General features: G+C 39.2%; 1 protein-coding gene across 2 annotated transcripts in view; it reads left to right on the forward strand.

Moving 5' to 3' along the window:
• tp53bp2b (tumor protein p53 binding protein, 2b) overlaps positions 1–15,665 on the forward strand; it is a 28,742-nt gene extending 13,077 nt beyond the window's left edge. Inside the window, exons 4-18 of one of the 2 annotated variants that reach the window (XM_056269665.1) lie at positions 2,829–2,905; positions 3,583–3,684; positions 4,103–4,280; positions 6,116–6,300; positions 6,554–6,718; positions 6,824–7,001; positions 7,089–7,217; positions 7,526–7,605; positions 7,710–8,103; positions 9,760–10,520; positions 12,466–12,603; positions 12,716–12,849; positions 12,929–13,095; positions 13,201–13,400; positions 15,038–15,665. In XM_056269665.1, the coding sequence (XP_056125640.1) occupies positions 2,829–2,905; positions 3,583–3,684; positions 4,103–4,280; positions 6,116–6,300; positions 6,554–6,718; positions 6,824–7,001; positions 7,089–7,217; positions 7,526–7,605; positions 7,710–8,103; positions 9,760–10,520; positions 12,466–12,603; positions 12,716–12,849; positions 12,929–13,095; positions 13,201–13,400; positions 15,038–15,079 (2,930 nt within the window). In that variant the 3' untranslated portion in view covers positions 15,080–15,665. The remainder of the gene's footprint in view (positions 1–2,828; positions 2,906–3,582; positions 3,685–4,102; positions 4,281–6,115; positions 6,301–6,553; positions 6,719–6,823; positions 7,002–7,088; positions 7,218–7,525; positions 7,606–7,709; positions 8,104–9,759; positions 10,521–12,465; positions 12,604–12,715; positions 12,850–12,928; positions 13,096–13,200; positions 13,401–15,037) is intronic. The other variant, XM_056269666.1, reaches the window with a different exon arrangement.
• The last annotated feature ends 3,117 nt before the right edge of the window (positions 15,666–18,782 follow it).

Here is an 18,782-nt window from a genome sequence, read left to right on the forward strand (position 1 = left end):
TGGTTCATTTAAGTCTGTGTATATATAGTGTGTATACTTACTGTATATATATATATATATATATATATACATATATGGTTCATTTCATTATAGATAGATAGATAGATAGATAGATAGATAGATAGATAGATAGATAGATAGATAGATAGATAGATAGATAGATAGATAGATAGATAGATAGATAGATAGTCAATTTAAAGTCTCTTTTTTTGTCACTTTATCTTAAATTTGATTATGTTGGTCAGCAGGGAATAGTCTTAAAATGTCAACCCAGTTACCATGATAAATGATAAGGGTATTTTTATAGAAATGTTAGGATTAAATTCTCCAAGAAGCATATTGTATTTCATTATGTCAAATTAAACTGTATAAGGCCCTGTGTCCACCAAAGCGTTTTTTCACGCGGTTGGCGTATTTTTCCAATTGTTTTCAATGGGAGCGCCGCGTTTTTTAAACGCCATGAGCGTTATGGCCCTTTGTGGACACACGGCCTAACTGTCAACCCTGTAACCATCATTCCTGTTACCTTTCTGTAAGCATGTCTTACATTTAAAAATGGTAACATTGTTAATTTAGCTTGAAAAAGTGCAGTGCATTTTATACACATTTATACACATTATTATTAGAATTTTTAAACTCTAACTTTAAAAAAAATATGGATTTACAAAAGGCCCCAATTACCTTCTTTTAGTTTCTATGTCTGATTTTGAATACTGAAGACAGTATCAAACATTCTCCACCTCTTTCGCATTGCTAGTGTGTATTATTTACTGTATGGTTGGATTATTATCTGTTGGATGGCCATTTGAATATAGAGCGGCTCTTTTTCCATACCAAATCACGGGCACGTTCGATTACATCCTCTCCCGGTCGGCGGTCTGCTGTCAGTGTGGACATGCTGTTGTTGCGGATAGGCGTGAATGTCATTTCCTTTTATAGGAGTCTGTGAATAGAGGGGTTGTAAATTTGACATGGTTATGGCTGTGTTGGGGCATGAATAATTTACTGCAGAACAGCTTGTTTTGTGGGCACTGCCCAAGGGTGGGGGGCTTTGGAATAGATCAGAATGGATCTTTATCTTGTGTCCTATAAACATGCACACACAATGGATGATATGTTCTGAAACACCAGAGGAGGCATATGTGAGAAAACAAAAAAACTACTTCTGAGAATCTGATTTATCCATTTAATCACAGAAACAATTAAGATAATATTGACATCATACTGATAGCTCATACTGCAGAGTGCAGTTGGTGAAGGAACACCTGTGTGAAAGTAATGAACCGGTGTAGTTCAAACACTGACACTCATTTTTTGTGTGTGTGCGTGCTCGTGTGTGTGTGTTATCACTTTCCATCCAAATGCATCCAAGAATTTAGTCACTAACACGTATGCCCACATACATTCACACACGGACACATCCAATACACATAGATGTCCTGCACACACACACAATTTTTCTCTAATTCTTATTTCATTTTTGATACTCCCACATAATTAAACACATAAATAGCACATTATTCATGTGACAAGTGCCACAAACTATTAATACATTGTTTTTATTTGGTATTTTTATGTAAGTTAAGTTATTTGTGAGTAAGTTATTTTATATTATAATGATGTTTATTTGCATGTTATTTTTAACTCATAATACCTTTTGTCATCTATTTATTTTTTTATTTTTTTATTTTTTATTTATATATGAATATTTTTTATTATTTTTCTTTGGTATTTATATTTAAGTTTTGGTACCACTGAATTGTTCTTGTTATTATTAAATTATATTATATTTTTGTAATTAGAAATAGGTTTAAGTTTATAATATATAAAATCTCTCTGAATTTCAAGTAATTTTTTGTAAGTTATTTTGCATGTTATTTTTTAACTCAAAACACCCTTTGTCTTTATATATATATATATAAAAACACACAGTATATAACACATTTTTTGGTCGGTTGTTTTGCATGTTATTTTTAACTCATAAATTCCCTTTATCGCAATTTCTAGTAGTTTGTTTACACGGCGTGTTTGAAGTGAATCCTCCCTGTTCCCCTGAGAAGTTTAAGCATCCCAGTCATGTGAAACCATGTGTGAGGTTTCAGATTTCTCTGAGTGACTTTGGCCTTCTTCGCCGGACAAAGAGCGGCTGTTACACAACAATGCGAGTGATATGGGCTCTGTACGCCTGGCTTTACCTCACAAAGAGTTCCTTATTTTTCTGTCGAGCATAATTATGTCAATTACACGCAGTTTGACTCGTATCCGCGGTGTTTGTGGTTTGTTTTCACACAGAATTGAGGTAAAACCCTATGCTTGTGTAATCAGTAAGCCCTGATTAGGACCCCTGTGGTGTCAGACTGTGACCAAGAGCATTATTTAGGCATTGTTTCACTCCTAGACGGTTTTATCCAGTAACCCACATAAGCGGCGCTAGCAGTGCCAGTGTTGATGTTATGTAAGTGGGACCCTGGCACAGGCAGTCATATGCAGGATAATTGAGCACTAGTTGTTTTCCTCAGCCAAACGGTCATTATGTAATGAGGTTCACCCAAGCACAGCCCCTCTTTCAGGCTAAATCCATTATTCCTGACCTTTATTGTTAGTGTGTTCAAATGCTAGTTTGCTAAATGCTAACTGTTGGGCTTTGTGTCAAAGTCTTAATATACCCTTCTCCTCAACAAACTGCATGATTTGAGGTGTCATTCATGTTCTTTGCAAAAACGGTTCTTTACTAGTTATCTGTTAAAGCTTAATATACATCCTTAACCCTAAGTGTGAGCATTAACTGCTAACATGCTGCTAACATTGCTAACTCTCTCTGACTACAGGAGGTCACAGAGCTCAAGAGTCTCTTGCCAAGAGAAACGCAGTGAAGGGGACAATGGACAGACACATGGAAAATGGAGTGAGTATGAATTCCCTTAAAGATTTGTTAATCTGCTAAGCTCCGCCCCCTTGGGTTATGGTTGCTAACTTGGGCATAATTTAGAAACTTTCAGTAAAATGTGCACATATACTAGTAAAGATTAAATAGATATTATTCTTACATGGGCTGGAATGAATTATGACATTGCAAAACATTTTTATAATTTAGAGAATTTGTTTAATTAAGCCTTAAATGTGATTAAAAACTGGGAATGAGGGACCACTCATAGTTTAATCCACCGCACTCAAGATATATTAAAGATTTGGAAAAGCAAATCACACATAACACGTATAATTGCATATACCATGTATAATTGCGTATACTGTATACGTGTAAAAAAAAGTAAAATACAGTAAAAACATGCACAGCGCAAGTCTGTCATATAGGCTACATAACATTTTATATTAAAATATTATTATAATTGTGTGCTTGGGACATGGATTTTAATGGTGAGACTTTTGTTTTTGTAATCAGGCTCACAAAAAATATTTTAAAAAATTGGATTCAGATTTATCGGCCAATATCGGTTATCGGCTTTCAAATATAAAGATTTATCGTATCGGCCAAAATGTTCATATCTGTGCAGTGCATCCCCATTTAAAATGTTTCAAATATAGCTGTCCTACATAAAATAGCAAAAGCTGATATTGTTTTAGATGGCGGCCCCTCATATGGACATCACCCTCAGCGAGTTGCAAGAGATGGCGTCACGGCAACAACAACAGATCAACGCACAACAACAGCTCCTGGCCACAAAGGTAGAGCACTGCGCCATTGGCAAAAATTACTAATCAGTGTTTAGTTTTTACAACTTAAAGCAAAAATTAAAGTAATTTACTGATTCCAAACCTGTATGACTTTCTATCTTCCATCAAACACAAAAGAAGATATTTAGCAGAATGTCCAAGCTGCTCTTTTCTATACAATGTAAATGAATGGAGACCAAGACTGTATGGAAAAGAACACATGAAATGGTGTCACAAGTTGAGCATTTGAATAAAACGACTGCATAGTATCATACAGTGAACGCAGTTATCATCAAATGTGTCATGTTCCCCATATCAGAACTGTTTTGTCCATTATCAGCATGATTGAAAACAGTAGGCACATAGTTCTGAAACTTAATGATGCTGAAAATGAGTTTCGCTGAGATTGTGACCTGACGCCTCCTCACAGGAACAGCGGCTGCGATTCCTGAAGCTGCAGGACCAGCGGCAGCAGCAACAGCAGGCGTCCGAGCAGGAGAAACTGCGGATGCTGCGGGAGAACGCAGAGAACCAGGAGGCCAAACTGCGCAGGGTTCGAGCTCTGAAAGGACAAGTGGAACAGAAACGCATCAGCAATAGTAAACTAGGTCAGAAGCAGTAAACCCGTTAGAGAAAGTAGGTTAGAAACGCTGAAACTGCGTGTACTGTAACATTGACCTTCTTTGAAGGATATTGGTTCAAGGTGAAAATAGAGGGAGAGTGTTTGGGATGCCAGTTTAAAAATAGTCTTTATTTTTGCTGTTTTTTTTTTTTACTGTTTTCTTTTTTGTTTTCTAAAATAAAGCAATTAATTTTACTGAAACGATTATCACTAAAGAAAATTATAGATTATTATTAGTGCTGTCAAATCGATTAATCGCTTCTAACATAAGTATGCGTGTATGTATATATATAATATAAATATATATATATATATATAAATATAACGTGTTTTGGAGAATATAATTTATTTCTTAATGTGATTTTGAATGAAAGATCAATGCAGATTTATTTTTACAGCCATCTTTGATCATATTTACCAGTGGTTCCAATAATTCTGACCACAGTGTGTGTGTGTATTTTATATATATATACACACACACACACACATTATATATTTACAAACGTATGTATTTAATGAAATTATTATTTATATTATTTTTATTTATAAATTATTCAAAATAGTCAAATCCAAGCCAATTGGTTTGATCAGGTTTCTACTGAATAATTCAGATTTACTTTAATTATAATCTATATTGAGGTGTCTAATTTGAAAGCTAGACATTTATCCATATTTATAATTTTAAAAGTTTTTTTTTTTTTAAAGGACTTTTTCCAAAATCATTTTGTTTTGTTCCATTTGTTGTGGATCATTTGCCCACTAATGTAAAAGTTCATTCTGCTGTTTCTGTTATATAAAACTGCCATTAGCGGCTACATTAATCAACAGAGACAACAACAAATGTTCTTGCTTATGGCAATGAGAAGTTAATTAAAGCTGCAGTCCGTCACTTTTTTGGGTTACAAATTATCCATTAAAAATGATAAATTATTAAAAATAAATTTTTGAGCAAGTACATTCAGTGTTCAAAACTATCTGCTTGCCGTAGCTCGATTCAAAGCGGTAAGCTTGTAATAATGTTTTTAATTCCAGTGGTACTGGTGGATTTCCACAGGAGATTCGAGCATGTCTTTGCGTCATTACGTCACATCTGTACACATAAAGAAGGAGTCTCGGCTAGTATAGGCTATATTGCGTGTGAGGATGTTGGAGGTGGAGATTTATAGCCTTTTCTCACAGCACTTGATATAATTAAACTTATCAATTTGATGGCGGATCCAGAAAGGTTCAAACGACAATCACCATTGACAACAGATTCACACGCTGTAAAATCCAAAAGACTTCGGACTTCGGAGTGGCTACAGAAAAAAAGAGATTGCAACCGGGCATGCGAAAACAAGGAAAAATATCGGAAGGACATTACATGTAGTCACGTAATGCTGATGCTGTTAACATTAACAATTTGAGAACTAAGTATAATTTGCACGGTTTGACGTGATATGATAAGCGATCGTTAGATTTAATCAGTGCGATTTACTGCAATGCTTTTTTCCCTTAGTTGGTCAGAACAAAAGTGGATGTTACTTACTTGTTCAGATGACATTTTCCGGTGAAAATTCTTATGTTGGTCATACTTCCAAAAAGTAGAATCTGTGATTCTGAATGCCAGTATCCACACCGGCGCGGTGATTGACAGCCTCACACTCTCCTCAAAACATTGTGTTCATCCGTGCTGTGCCGTGCCGAGGCACAACTCACGTAAAGTTGATAATTCCGCGAATAACTGCAATTGCAGATTTCGAACAGAGATGGCGACAAAGAGGAAAAACTACGGACTGCAGCTTTAACAAGTGAATTATAAACCTTTTTCTCCCTCTGTAGTGGAGGAAATCGAGCAGATGAACGGCCTGTTCCAGCAGAAGCAGCGGGAGCTGGTGGTGGCCGTCAGCAGGGTGGAGGAGTTGAGTCGACAACTGGACATGTTACGTGGCGGCAAAATGGACGTCCCACACGAGGCTGGATCGAGCTCCAGTGGGGAACTAGAGCGACTGTACAAAGAACTTCAGGTAGCTTTTTTCCTCTTGGCCTACAGCTTGCTATAACACAATCTTGCTATTCACACATGCAGTGGTATTTGGACACACTTAAAATATTACTTTATGACAAAATATCAAACCAAGTGGCATTTATTTGAAAGAAATATAGCAGGAACACAATTTTCAGGCTTTAAATTTGGTTTTTAAATTGAGAAAAAAGTGAATACTCGCACACAAAATTCAACAGTCCCTCTTTTGTTCTGGGATTTTCTCCTTTCAACAGCTGAGGAATAAATTGAATCAGGAGCAAAGTGCCAGACTCCAGCAGCAGCGAGAGAATCTAAACAAGAAGAACGGAGAAATGGCCACCATGGACAAAAGAGTGGCTGAACTGAGAGAGAGGCTCTGGAAGAAAAAAGCTGCTCTCCAACAGAAAGAGAACTTGCCTGTGAGCACCTCTATAACTTTCACATCTCTTCTTCTTTTTGGACACAAATTTAGTGTGTGACGCACAGAAATACTTCCCCTCATTCTCTGCCTCTTCCTCTTCCAGCAGCCACCTGAAGGGCAGAGCTCTCAGCCCATCGGCCCGGCCAGGGTTGCTGCTGTTGGGCCGTACATCCAGACCTCTCCAGCTCCTCCGGTTCCTCCCAGGCAGGAGATTCTGGTGAAGCCTGCTTATCCCGACGGCACAGCCACTCTTCCCAAACCCCTCCCCAAACCGACCACAGGTACGTGTGTATATCTGTATATACCATCATACCTCTCCCTATTGGACCAATAACCCCTGATTCATCTTTTCCTCATTTTATTTCCAGGTATTGGTTTCTTGACGAGTAAGATCTCCAAGGTGTCAGATTTGTTTTCCAACACAGAAACCAACAGCAGCACCCATGGCCATTCCTCCACCCTTCCCCGTATGACCAGCCACGGATCCCAGGAAAAAGGTGCAGTAGACCTCTCTCTCCAACCTTTCAAAACTTGCATTCAGACTCAAGCCATTGGTCGAGCCAGAAGTTGACATGCCAGACCAATGTTTTGATAGCGCCACAGTGTTTACACTCTTCAGGAAGTCAACCACTAATGGCTTACTTGAAGTTGTCTCTCCATTAAACTGGGATAAGCAGAAGTATTCAACATCCACTACACACTTTATATAGTACAAACCCACAGGCAATGTGTTACTCCAGTGAGAAATCCTAATGTTTAAATTTCAAGAGATGATTAAGCTCTTTTCATAAATGTCTGTTCGTAGATCCTGAGGCAGATTTGAGACCGCCGCCATTGCCCTTACGCAAGAACCAGAGTAGTGAGGACCTCTTGAGGGATGCCCAGGTATTGCATGAATTTAACAGTTTTCAGAGATTTCCAATAAATGAATGCCAATTTGTGTATAGCCATTATGTAGTAAATAAACACTAATGCCTCTTCAATCCTAGTCTGCAGGCAGAATGTTTGGGAAGGTTCCACCTCCTGTTCCCAGCAAGCCCAAACCTGCTCTACCAGGCCAGTCCACCTTCAGTAAACCTCCTTACAGCACGGGCACCTTCCCTGGCAAAGCCAGATCAGCCAATCAGAAACCCCCAATGCCCCTTCCATCCCACAACAACACCTTACCCCTACCCCTGCCCCCTAAACCGGACACCTTACCTGCTGCCACAGTACGTCCTTTCACAACAGATACTTCAGCTGGGAAAGAGACGTCCACCCCCACCACACTCCACAAGCCCCAGACGGTGGCAGCAAGCTCCATCTACTCCATGTACACCCAGCAGAACACTCTTGGGAAGGGTTACCAAGGGCAAAGTACACTGACCCGTTCACAGCCTCGATGTGAGTACCGTCACCACACAAGACATCCAAACAAATTTAGAGGTATCTTATGATTGGATTTGATAAGTATCTATTTCAGAAGATGTAATGTTACACTGGACTTGCTGCCAAATCAACAAAAGCACACAGAATTAACTTTGAAGAAGACATTGAGTAACTTAATCTAGCATTAAAGGAATGATTCACCCAAAACCAACAATTCTGCCATAATTTACTCATCATCATAAACACTCGTTTAGTTGTCAAACTGTTGTCTGAGATTTGAGAGCTGTTACATACAATTTGTTTGGAAATGCTGAGGTATTTCATATAGTTGTGTAAATGACTGAAAGTCTAAGAACAGGATTTTGTAGCTTAAAATAAACACATTTCTTAGTCGTGATCCAAACATTGCGTCTGAGCATTTTGGTCTTCATTCATTCATTCTTTATTTTACCAGTTTAAAAACTCATTGAGATTAAAATCTCTTTTAGAAGAGTGACCTGGCCAAGATAGCAGCTACAATAACATAGACATACAAATACACATCAAAACACAATCAAAAATCACAACAGCAATTTACCAAAAGATAAAACATAATCAGTTAAAAGTAACTTAAACTCGTTTAGTTATGGAAGCATAGTCAGCTTTAAGATGTTTAGTAAATTATTCCAAGCATTATATTTAAAGCCTTTTTTCCCAAGCTCTGTTCGAACCTGAGGAACTTTAAGATATAACAAATAATTTGAACGAAGTTTGCAGCAAACATTTGTTTTATAAACGCAGAGAGACAAATAAGATGGAATTAGACCACAAATAGACTTATAAATAAAACAATACCATTTAAAACTTCTTTGAGTATACAAAGATTCATAAGCATCAAAAGTTTTCTTTAGTTAAGTTTAAAGTTCTTCAAGGTAGAAACAAATGAAGAAAAGAGGGATTTATTACAGCCTCTGTACTAGTATTTAAACCAAGCTGCTTAATTATTACAAGTCTGCTAGACTTGCATTTGACCAAATTTCACTTAGTTTTCACTTTTCACTTCATTTTGTGCCCTTAAATGACACTGCAGCAAGTTGACACTCCATTGTTCTGCTACACTTTATTCCTTATATATTTATATATTTATAAGTGTTGATTTTTATTCACTTTTTAGCAGACACCAGATGGAGAGACAGTACGCAAGTTGGAATAAATTTGAATTAAAGACACAAGGAGACAGTATTTGGCACAAAAGTGTCATTTGCAACAACAATCTTAACAGCTGTACACATTTATTCTGCTTAAACATTAGCAATAGCAAGGTTATGTGTGTACAGTGTGATGTGTGCTTTTAGGGTGTACCAAAATTGTACAAATGAGAATGTAAGTAAGGCTGTATCCTGAGTAAGTAGGGCTCATAGTTATGCTCACTTTTCACAAAGAGAGGGAAAGTACTCATTCCTTTTGTTACATAACTTTGTAGTCATTTGGTTCCAGCTTTGGTTTGCATATCTTTAAAAACTAGGAGCATGTAGGCAAATTGCTCTGTCTGCAAAGGTACACTTTGTGGCTCAGGCACGGAAACAAATGTTAAATGAGGATATATAGTCATAAAATATGTTCTTATTTCAGTGGTCGCTCAGGAATATAAATTGCAATTAGTACCTGATCCTCACTTCTTTCCTCTCACAGTATACGGTAAACCAGTCATCCCATCCAGTGGGGGGCAGCAGTCCCTTATTCAGGACAGCAGTCATCTTGAGAAAACTGGCGGTCTAGATGGTGACCAAGTGGACCAGGGCAACAACATGGCCCCTGTATCCTCCTCTGTGGAGGGCCAGGAGGTAGAACGTGCTCCCCGGCCCCTCAGCCCAACCAAACTTCTCCCGTTCCTCTCAAATTCCCATCGGCTCCAGAGCGACGTTGACTTGGAGGCCCTAAGGAAGAGACTGCACCATGCGCCCAGGCCTCTTAAAAAGCGTGGCTCTATAACAGAATCCGAGGGGCCCGGCGGACCCAACATCCAGAAGCTCCTCTACCAGAAGACCACGTTGGCAGCCATGGAGACCATGATCACCCCAGCTGGCTTCTTTCAGGCTGAAGGCGAGGATGGATGCAGGTCGGTAACTGACGAGGGCACTAGACCCAAGGAGGGACACCATGATACTACGATACCTGAGTGTGAAAGAGAGGAGGAGGAGCCGACGCCTCCACCGCTTCCATCTCGATCGCCTATCCTGGATGACAGCACCATTTCTAGCACTGGACCGAAGGAACCCCAGCTGAAGGAAGAACAGGAAGTCTATGGCCCGGCTGCTCCAGAGCCTTATGTTGAGGAGTATCCACCTTACCCTCCACCTCCATATCCCAGCATGACAGAGCAGGAGGGGCCAGGGGAGGACAGTGTTAATATGAAGGCTCCAGAGGTCACAGGACAGGTCACGCTACCACCGGTAGGTACTACTATATTCCCTAAAGGTACAACCATGTCTTTAGAGGACTGAAGGGATGTTCACACTGACAGCGAATTGCAGCCACCTAAGTGACCTAAGTATCACTGTTTTTTTGCTGTCAGTGTGAACCTTAACAGGCATGTTATTACCAATCAGGAAACTTAATTGCTTTAGGCGTTATAACAAAGACCTCTTAAGACAAGTCATTTCACTCGGCGGCCATCTTTGAAACGCCTCTCGGGCATTCAAGTGCAGCGCCTATCTCTTTGAATGGGAAAACATGAACATGAAAACATTCTTCAAAACTGTTTGCCAAGCTTTCGATTAAATTTAATATTTGAAATCACCAATGAAATCTGACAATAACTGTCTCATAAATTTGGTTTTTAAACGCTCGAATCATGACAGAAAGCGAATTTTTTCAGGCTGGATCATGCGCAGTGGAAGCTCGTGTCTGACTGTTTCTATAGGAACCAGAGCTTCTAATGGCAGCTGCGATGACTTTACCAATCAGTGATTGGCTCTTATTTAGAAGGCTGGACTTAATCCGCCATATTGAGCAATCCACTTTTCCCAAATCGAAACAATACGTGTGTTATGATCTCTGAACATACAGCTATAAAACTAAAACATCTATGTCTTGATCGGTGTTTCCACCTCTGATCCTGGAGTTTGCCCAACGCTGCATATTTAGCATTTTGTCTTTCTAATCAAACGCACTTAATTTAACTCATCATTTCAATAGTAAAGACTCCAAGACCTCAAATAGGTGTGTCAGATAAGGTAGACATCCAAAATGTGTACTGTTGGGACTACCCCAGCAGCAGGGTTGGTCTTGATGGATGGCTCAAAATTGAATATCTTTTTTGCTGTGTTAAGGTGTGAAAGCATTTCAGCGTAGTCAGGTACTGACTCAACACTGAGCAGCGAATGCAAAAGAGCCCGGAGTGTGTAGGTAGTCTTAGACGACAAAAGGGTCCATAGAAGGTGTATCATGGCCACAAAATGGGACGTCTGCTGTTTCATAAAATTACAATTAGGACAACCTATGGTCTCTTGGCCTTGAGGTGTCCATGAAGTGCACAAGACCATAGGGTGTCCAATTTGTCAGTTTATGAATCAATAAGCTGTTACATCTCCAAAATGTAGGCTCTGGAAAAAAAAACCTTGAAGGACGAGGACGATATTTGGGATAGGTTCCTCGTCTTTATAGAAAACACTCTAGCTGTTTACCCTACAGATTTGAGTATGGCCACAGATAGAAAAAGGGGGAGAGACAGAGAGAGGGTGAAGACAAGTCAGGTCAGTAGATTCCATTCAAACCATCCATTCTGTGCTGTTGCTTAGCAACTAGCCACACTAAGATTCTGAGCACTCCGCCGCAGATCTCATTAAACATTTAAATGGAGCAGAAGTGGCAACCAGTGACCCTCAATTGGCTTTTAATATGCGGAATGAAAGAGTGGTTCATATCTGGGTAACACCTAGTAGTATTACTTCATGTCCAAGAACTTGACCATTTAATTTATGTAGAAATGCATAAATTATACAATATATACAGAATTTCCTTTTAGTATAGACCTTATGCGTCAGAGAAACAAGTGCGTAGCCATCTCTTGGATATTGTCTTTTAACTTCGTTATTGCGGTAGGAAAGTATTTTTCTATGGCATCACTGTCGAAAAGTAATTAGCTGGTGGTAAAGTTGATTTACTTAATGCTCTTGATAACTTTCGTTAACTCTACAATGTGATGTTTGAAGCGGAACAATGTCAAAAGACTGGAACGAGCGGTTCATTCTTAAATCCGTAAGATCTTACCTTCATGCTGTGGAATTACAAACCGGAAGACAACATAACAAGCGCAGCGCTGAAAGGGACGGGGCTACAGAAGGTCTATATAACCAAATATCTATCCATCCATCCATCCCCTCTTGTGTTTCTAAGGGCAAAAGAACAAATCTGCGTAAGACCGGCTCGGAGCGCATCAACCACGGGATGCGTGTGCGCTTTAACCCCTTGGCCCTCCTGCTGGACTCCTCTTTAGAGGGCGAGTACGACCTCGTCCAGAGGATCATATATGAGGTGAGGAATAGGTCATGATCAATTGCATACTTGGTCCACTAGTAAGTAATATAACAACTAGATATGTATTGCAGGTTAGCATTTCAAGTTTATGTCTGTATGTCATATCCAGGTGGACGACCCCAGTTTGCCCAATGACGAGGGCATCACTGCTCTGCACAATTCTGTGTGCGCTGGACACACAGAAATCGTAAAGTTCCTGGTGCAGTTTGGCGTGAACGCGAATGCCGCGGACAGCGATGGATGGTGAGTGGAAATTCTGGATAGTGGATAATTCTGCCCAGGGTTTTAATGCAACTAATTGAAACATCTTTCTTTCCGTTAGGACTCCGCTGCACTGCGCTGCTTCTTGTAATAACGTGCAAGTGTGTAAGTTCCTGGTGGAATCGGGAGCTGCCGTATACGCCACGACCTACAGCGACATGCAGACGGCGGCGGACAAGTGCGAGGAGATGGAAGAAGGATACGCCCAATGCTCTCAGTTTCTCTATGGTGGGAAGCCAGTCCTCCCATTATGAAACAGTTAGGACTTAAAATAGGTAGCTTAGCCGGTGGAGTATCGCAATAAATCTGTAGCATTGAGGTGTTTTTCCACAGGTGTGCAGGAGAAGATGGGCATCATGAACAGGGGTGTAGTTTATGCCCTGTGGGACTATGATGCTGAGGGCCCAGATGAGTTGTCCTTTAATGAAGGAGACTGCCTGACCGTCCTACGAAGAGAGGACAGTGAAGAAACAGAGTGGTGGTGGGCAAGATGTGCCGACAATGAGGGCTACATACCTCGCAATCTTCTCGGGGTAAGGAAATGCCGGTTGCACTTTATTTTAGCACTGTTTTTAATGTGCTTTAAAGGGATACTCCACTTTTTTTGGAAATAGGGTTATTTTACAACTCCCCCAGAGTTAAACTGTTGAGTTTTACCGTTTTTGAATCCATTCAGCCGATCTCCGGTTCTGGCGGTACCACTTTTAGCATAGCTTAGCATACATCATTGAAGTGGACTAGACCATTAGCATTTCTCAAAAACAAATTACCAAAGAGTTTAGATATTTTTCCTATTTAAAACTTGACTCTTCTGTAGTTACATCGTGCACTAAGACCGACGGAAAATGTAAAGTTGCGATTTTCTAGGCTGATATGGCTATACTCTCATTCCTGCGTAATAATCAAGAAACTTTACTGCTGTACCATGGGTGCAGCAGGCGTAAGGATATGACGCAGCGCCTGAAAATAGTCCCCAGCTCGGTAACTTCCAACGTGACCGGGACTAAGTGCCTGCGCCTGCTGCACTCATGGTACGGCAGTAAAGTTTCTTGATTACTACGCAGGAATGAGAGTATAGTTCCTAGCCATATCAGCCTAGAAAATCGCAACTTTACATTTTCCGTCGGTCTTAGTGCACGATGTAACTACAGAAGAGTCACGTTTTAAATAGGAAAAATATCGAAACTCTTTGGTCATTTTTTTTTGTTGAGAAATGCTAATGGTCTTGTCCACTTCAATGATGTATGCTAAGCTATGCTAAAAGTGGTACCGCCAGAACCGGAGATCGGCTGAATGGATTCAAAAACGGTAAAACTCAACAGTTTACCTCTGGGGGAGTTGTAAAATGAGCATATTTCCCAAAAAAAGTGGAGTATACCTTTAAGACGAACCATGTGCAAATTCATTTTTCAAATTCTCAAAAACGCGGTTTGAAATCGCTGTTGTTTCTGACGTCACAAACTACTTTGTAACCAATCGGGTCAACGTGTGTATCTCTGAGCTGGTGTGAGTGAGTGGAGGCGGGGCTAATTTGCATATTCATAGAACCACGTATACTTAATGAAGCAAGGGTGTAGAGTTACATTCAAGCTATTTTAAGGCATGAATAAAAAAAATGTCAAGAAATAAACATTTGAATATGTCATTTTGGTGATCAAAGATGAGTTTTTTGACAATCAAAGGGATAAAATGATTGACTACAGGGGGACTTCCCTGTAGGTTCAGGTTTACCCAGTTATTGTAATTACTATAAGTACATAGTATGCACATGGGGGACAATAAAATAAACTATAAAATAAAGTGCTACTGAAATGCATTTGCATACATCTGGGTCAATGATATGATGCTCATTTGAAAAACTTGTCTGCCAAATCTTCAAACCACAGTCAGTAGGGTGTACCAAACATCCAGGAAGTATTTTTGTGTAAATTATGATTGTATAAGGAATATTTCAGCACTTTTTTACTTGATAGTTACACTACTCGACACTTTGAAGAGTCATTAAATGGTATAAATGTCTTTCAAAAATGTATAATACCAATACAAATACAAAGATTACACTTCTACGAATTTGACATATTCTGAACTAGATTATTTTTAAGCTTTCTCCTTATCTCTAACATCCTTTTTTATGATTGATACATTGCTGATATTTGTTTTTCTTCTGTAGCTGTACCCCAGAATCAAGCCCAGACAGAGGAGCCTTGCGTAAAAATGTCCAAACCAGCACTGACGTGCCTGACGTTTCCAGAGAGGCATCATTTCAACAGTCGCTTGATTCTGCAGAGCAAGTTTCGAAGATGAACGCATCACATTTACATTGTGAAAAGATATGAATAGTGTCATGTTGGTATGTTATACATGTTTGTAAGGTTAAAAGCTTTGGTAGAACAGGTAGACTTAGATGCACATTACAAGCATGTATAGTTAAGTGAAGGAAGAATGAGTATCAAGTGAAGGAAGAATGTATGAATGGTACAGATGCATTAATAAGTCATCTGAGTATTATATCACATATGAAGGATGTCAGATTTAGTGGTAATTTTCCATCTGAAATTTTCTGTATTCACAAATGCTGATTTGTTTCACAAAGTGCAAAACAAATAGCATTCATCTTTTGAAGGTAAAAAAAAAAGATTTTATATAATATTTTTTTTTCTTTTGTTCATAACGCCATGTTACACATAAACCTCTTATGGTGCTTGCTGCTACGCTACAACAGTGTGTTCTGTGAACAATTAACAAATTATTGCGCAAAGACAGCTCTCATTTATCATAATAAAACTTGTCAAAACTTTTGACTTGCTGTTTTTTTGTCTTTTTCCCCTCTTGGTTTCTATAGGAATGTTTTGTTCACAATTCACAATTGATTCAAATTCCTCTATATTGGTATGCTGATGAGAGCTTTGCTAGTTTTGAAGCTGTAATTTCCATGACAAACTATTCCATGTATTTAATCAAATTAAATAATAACAAACAACAAAGGGTTTCCACAATAAAACATGAATTCTTTATTACATAGAAACTAATAGCAAAGCTTTAGATATCGGATTTGAAGGCTTTTTTTCCAGAAGTGCGTGAAATGAAGAAACATCCCAAACATAAGAAACCCAACCAGCTGCACATCAGACAATATTAATAATTATTTGTGTAAGCACAACATGCACTGTTGACCAATAGCTGAATTTGTGAAAGAAATTGGGCCTCATTTATGAAACGCAAGCAGAACAAATTTGTAAAATGTTCGTAAAACCATTCTTGACATTGTTCGTGTGAAAATCTATGCAATACAGGTAAATTACACTTGCATTCTGCTTAAGTATCATGGATGATGCCAAATGTTCAATATTATTGAATGAAATGAGCTTTTATGCATTAGCGGTCACATTTTTAGTTTAGTAACTTTAAATGGTCACTCATATCTATGATCAATACATTCAATGTTTTAATAATTGCACTGTATATCAAATAGGACGGCACAGGTGAACGAGACGCAAAACACAATCCTTATCTGGGTTCCTGTACATGCTCACGACGAATGCGATCACGCAAATCTGCCTTAAGATTTCAGTTAACCCTCTACGCGGGGCCGTCCCGAGCATGGTCTGCCTATAAGCCATCTGAAATCACCTAAACCTCGCTTATATGCAATATGCACAAATTTGTTTTTGGAGTCATATCAGTGAAGATTAATGTATAATTAGGCACAATGTCATCAGGATTATAAAATCCCAGTCATGCCTCACTGGTCTTACAACACCAGAGCTCCAAAAATCCCCTTTCAGTTAACTCTTCTGTCCTGAAGATGAGGGCGAATCGCATCGCACCTACAAACGCACTGAAAAGAAACTAAATTACGTGAACAGTAACAAGGCTGTGGTCATGTATTCATGAAACGCAAACAAAATCGATGTAAATTGTTCATGAAACCATTTGTGAATTGTTCGATTCATTAAATTAAATCAGTGCATTTTGTTTCGTTATCACTTTAAGTTTGTTACAACACATCAAATGGATTGTACTTTTGTCCCGTTACAACCTTGTTTTCATTGCGACTACGGCAAGCGTCGCACTGTAAAATAAGGGCCACATTTCTTCCATTCAAGACAATTTTGGGGAATCGTTACTAGTTGCCTTTCTGACAAATCTTAGCCTCCGATAAAGTACTGGCGCATCATCACAACTGCTCCTACAAGCAGGAAACAGGACAACCAAACTCTTTGCTACAAAATTGTACAGTCTGACAAGCAACAACCATAAAGGATCATAAAAATCATACAGTGAGAGCTCAAAATCCCTCTGGCCACTGTGAAGGACTTGTACTTGTCATCCCTAAGACGAATTGATGCTGTGTTTGCCGCAAAAGGAGGGCCAACACCATACCAATAAATGATTGTGGTGTTTCATTTTCATTGTCCAACTGTAACAACAAATCAATAGACACCTGTGCTGATGAGCACTTGTGTGAGGGGGTTAAGAGAATAACATTTTTATTGGTCAAAACTTCTGAAGAGAAATAGCACCAGCACACACACTGCCAGTGGGTTCACATCAAAACTGAAGTATACTTTGGGCTTAAAGGATTAGTTCACTTTTAAAAAAACTTTTGCTGATAATTTACTCACCCCCATGTCATCCAAGATGTCCATGTCTTTCTTTCTTCAGTCGAAAAGAAATTAAGGTTTTTGATGAAAACATTCCAGGATTTTTCTCCATATAATGCACTTTGCTGGGCACCAAACGGTTCAAGGTCCAAAAGACAGTTTCAGTGCAAACTGTTCAAATGGCTTTAAACGACACCAGACGATGAATAATGGTCTTATCAAGCGAAACGATCGCTCATTTAAAAAAGAAATAACAAAGTTTAAGTTTTATAAGCTCAAATGTTCGCCTTGCTCTGTTCTGTGTGACTCTCCTGTTCGAACTCGTTCATCAAAATGAACGAATCTTTTTCCGAGTCAATTCGTTCATTTCGTTCGCTAAATGGACCAAATGACTCGAAAAAAGATTTGTTCATTTTGATGAACGAGTTCGAACAGGAGAGTCACGAACGTGCATCACAGAACAGAGCAAGGCGAGCATTTGACATTATTAAACTTAAACTTTGTTATTTATTTTTTAAATGACCGATCGTTTCGCTTGATAAGACCCTTATTCATCGTCTGGAATCGTTTAAAGCCATTTGAACAGTTTGCAGTTTGCACTGAAACTGTCTTTTGGACCTTGAACCGTTTGGTGCCCAGCAAAGTGCATTATATGGAGAAAAATCCTGGAATGTTTTCATCAAAAACCTTAATTTCTTTTCGACTGAAGAAAGAAAGACATGGACATCTTGGATGACATGGGGGTGAGTAAATTATCAGCAAAAGTGTTTTTAAAAGTGAACTAATCCTTTAAGGCCTACACTAAGGAGGCTTTCGCACGTTTGCTGCGGCCCGAGTGCGATTGCGCTGGTCTGGTTTCACACTCGACTTGATTCTATCGAACACTGGTGCATTTGCGTTCACCTTACATCATCACAAACATGCACGCCGCATGATAGAAAATATATTGTGTTTTTTTATTAATTTGATGCTATTATACGCAGCAGAGTAAACGACACTTGGGTTTACTGTATGTGTGTGGCTTTCTGCTGCTTGCAAACTGAATCTTTCGAGGAGACAGCGGTTTTCCATTCGTTTGCCGCCCTGATTGCGCTCGCTATCCGCGAATACACTGCAGGCTTACTTGTATCCAAGGTATATCTTCAACACTAACATCCCTTACATGTGTTTTATTGAACGAAATATATCGTCGAAAGTGCGGACTCGTAGGAAGGTCGCGAGTGTTTAGGTGCCATTTGGGACAGGGGTTCGGTACCCAGGTTCGCACGACAGTTTTCACATTAGCAATTTTTCAGGTGAACCGTGCACCGT

This window comes from Rhinichthys klamathensis, unplaced genomic scaffold, assembly GCF_029890125.1.
Source record: "Rhinichthys klamathensis goyatoka isolate OS25496 unplaced genomic scaffold, OSU_Roscu_1.1 h1tg000289l_1, whole genome shotgun sequence".
In the NCBI taxonomy this organism is placed as follows: Eukaryota; Metazoa; Chordata; class Actinopteri; order Cypriniformes; family Leuciscidae; genus Rhinichthys; species Rhinichthys klamathensis.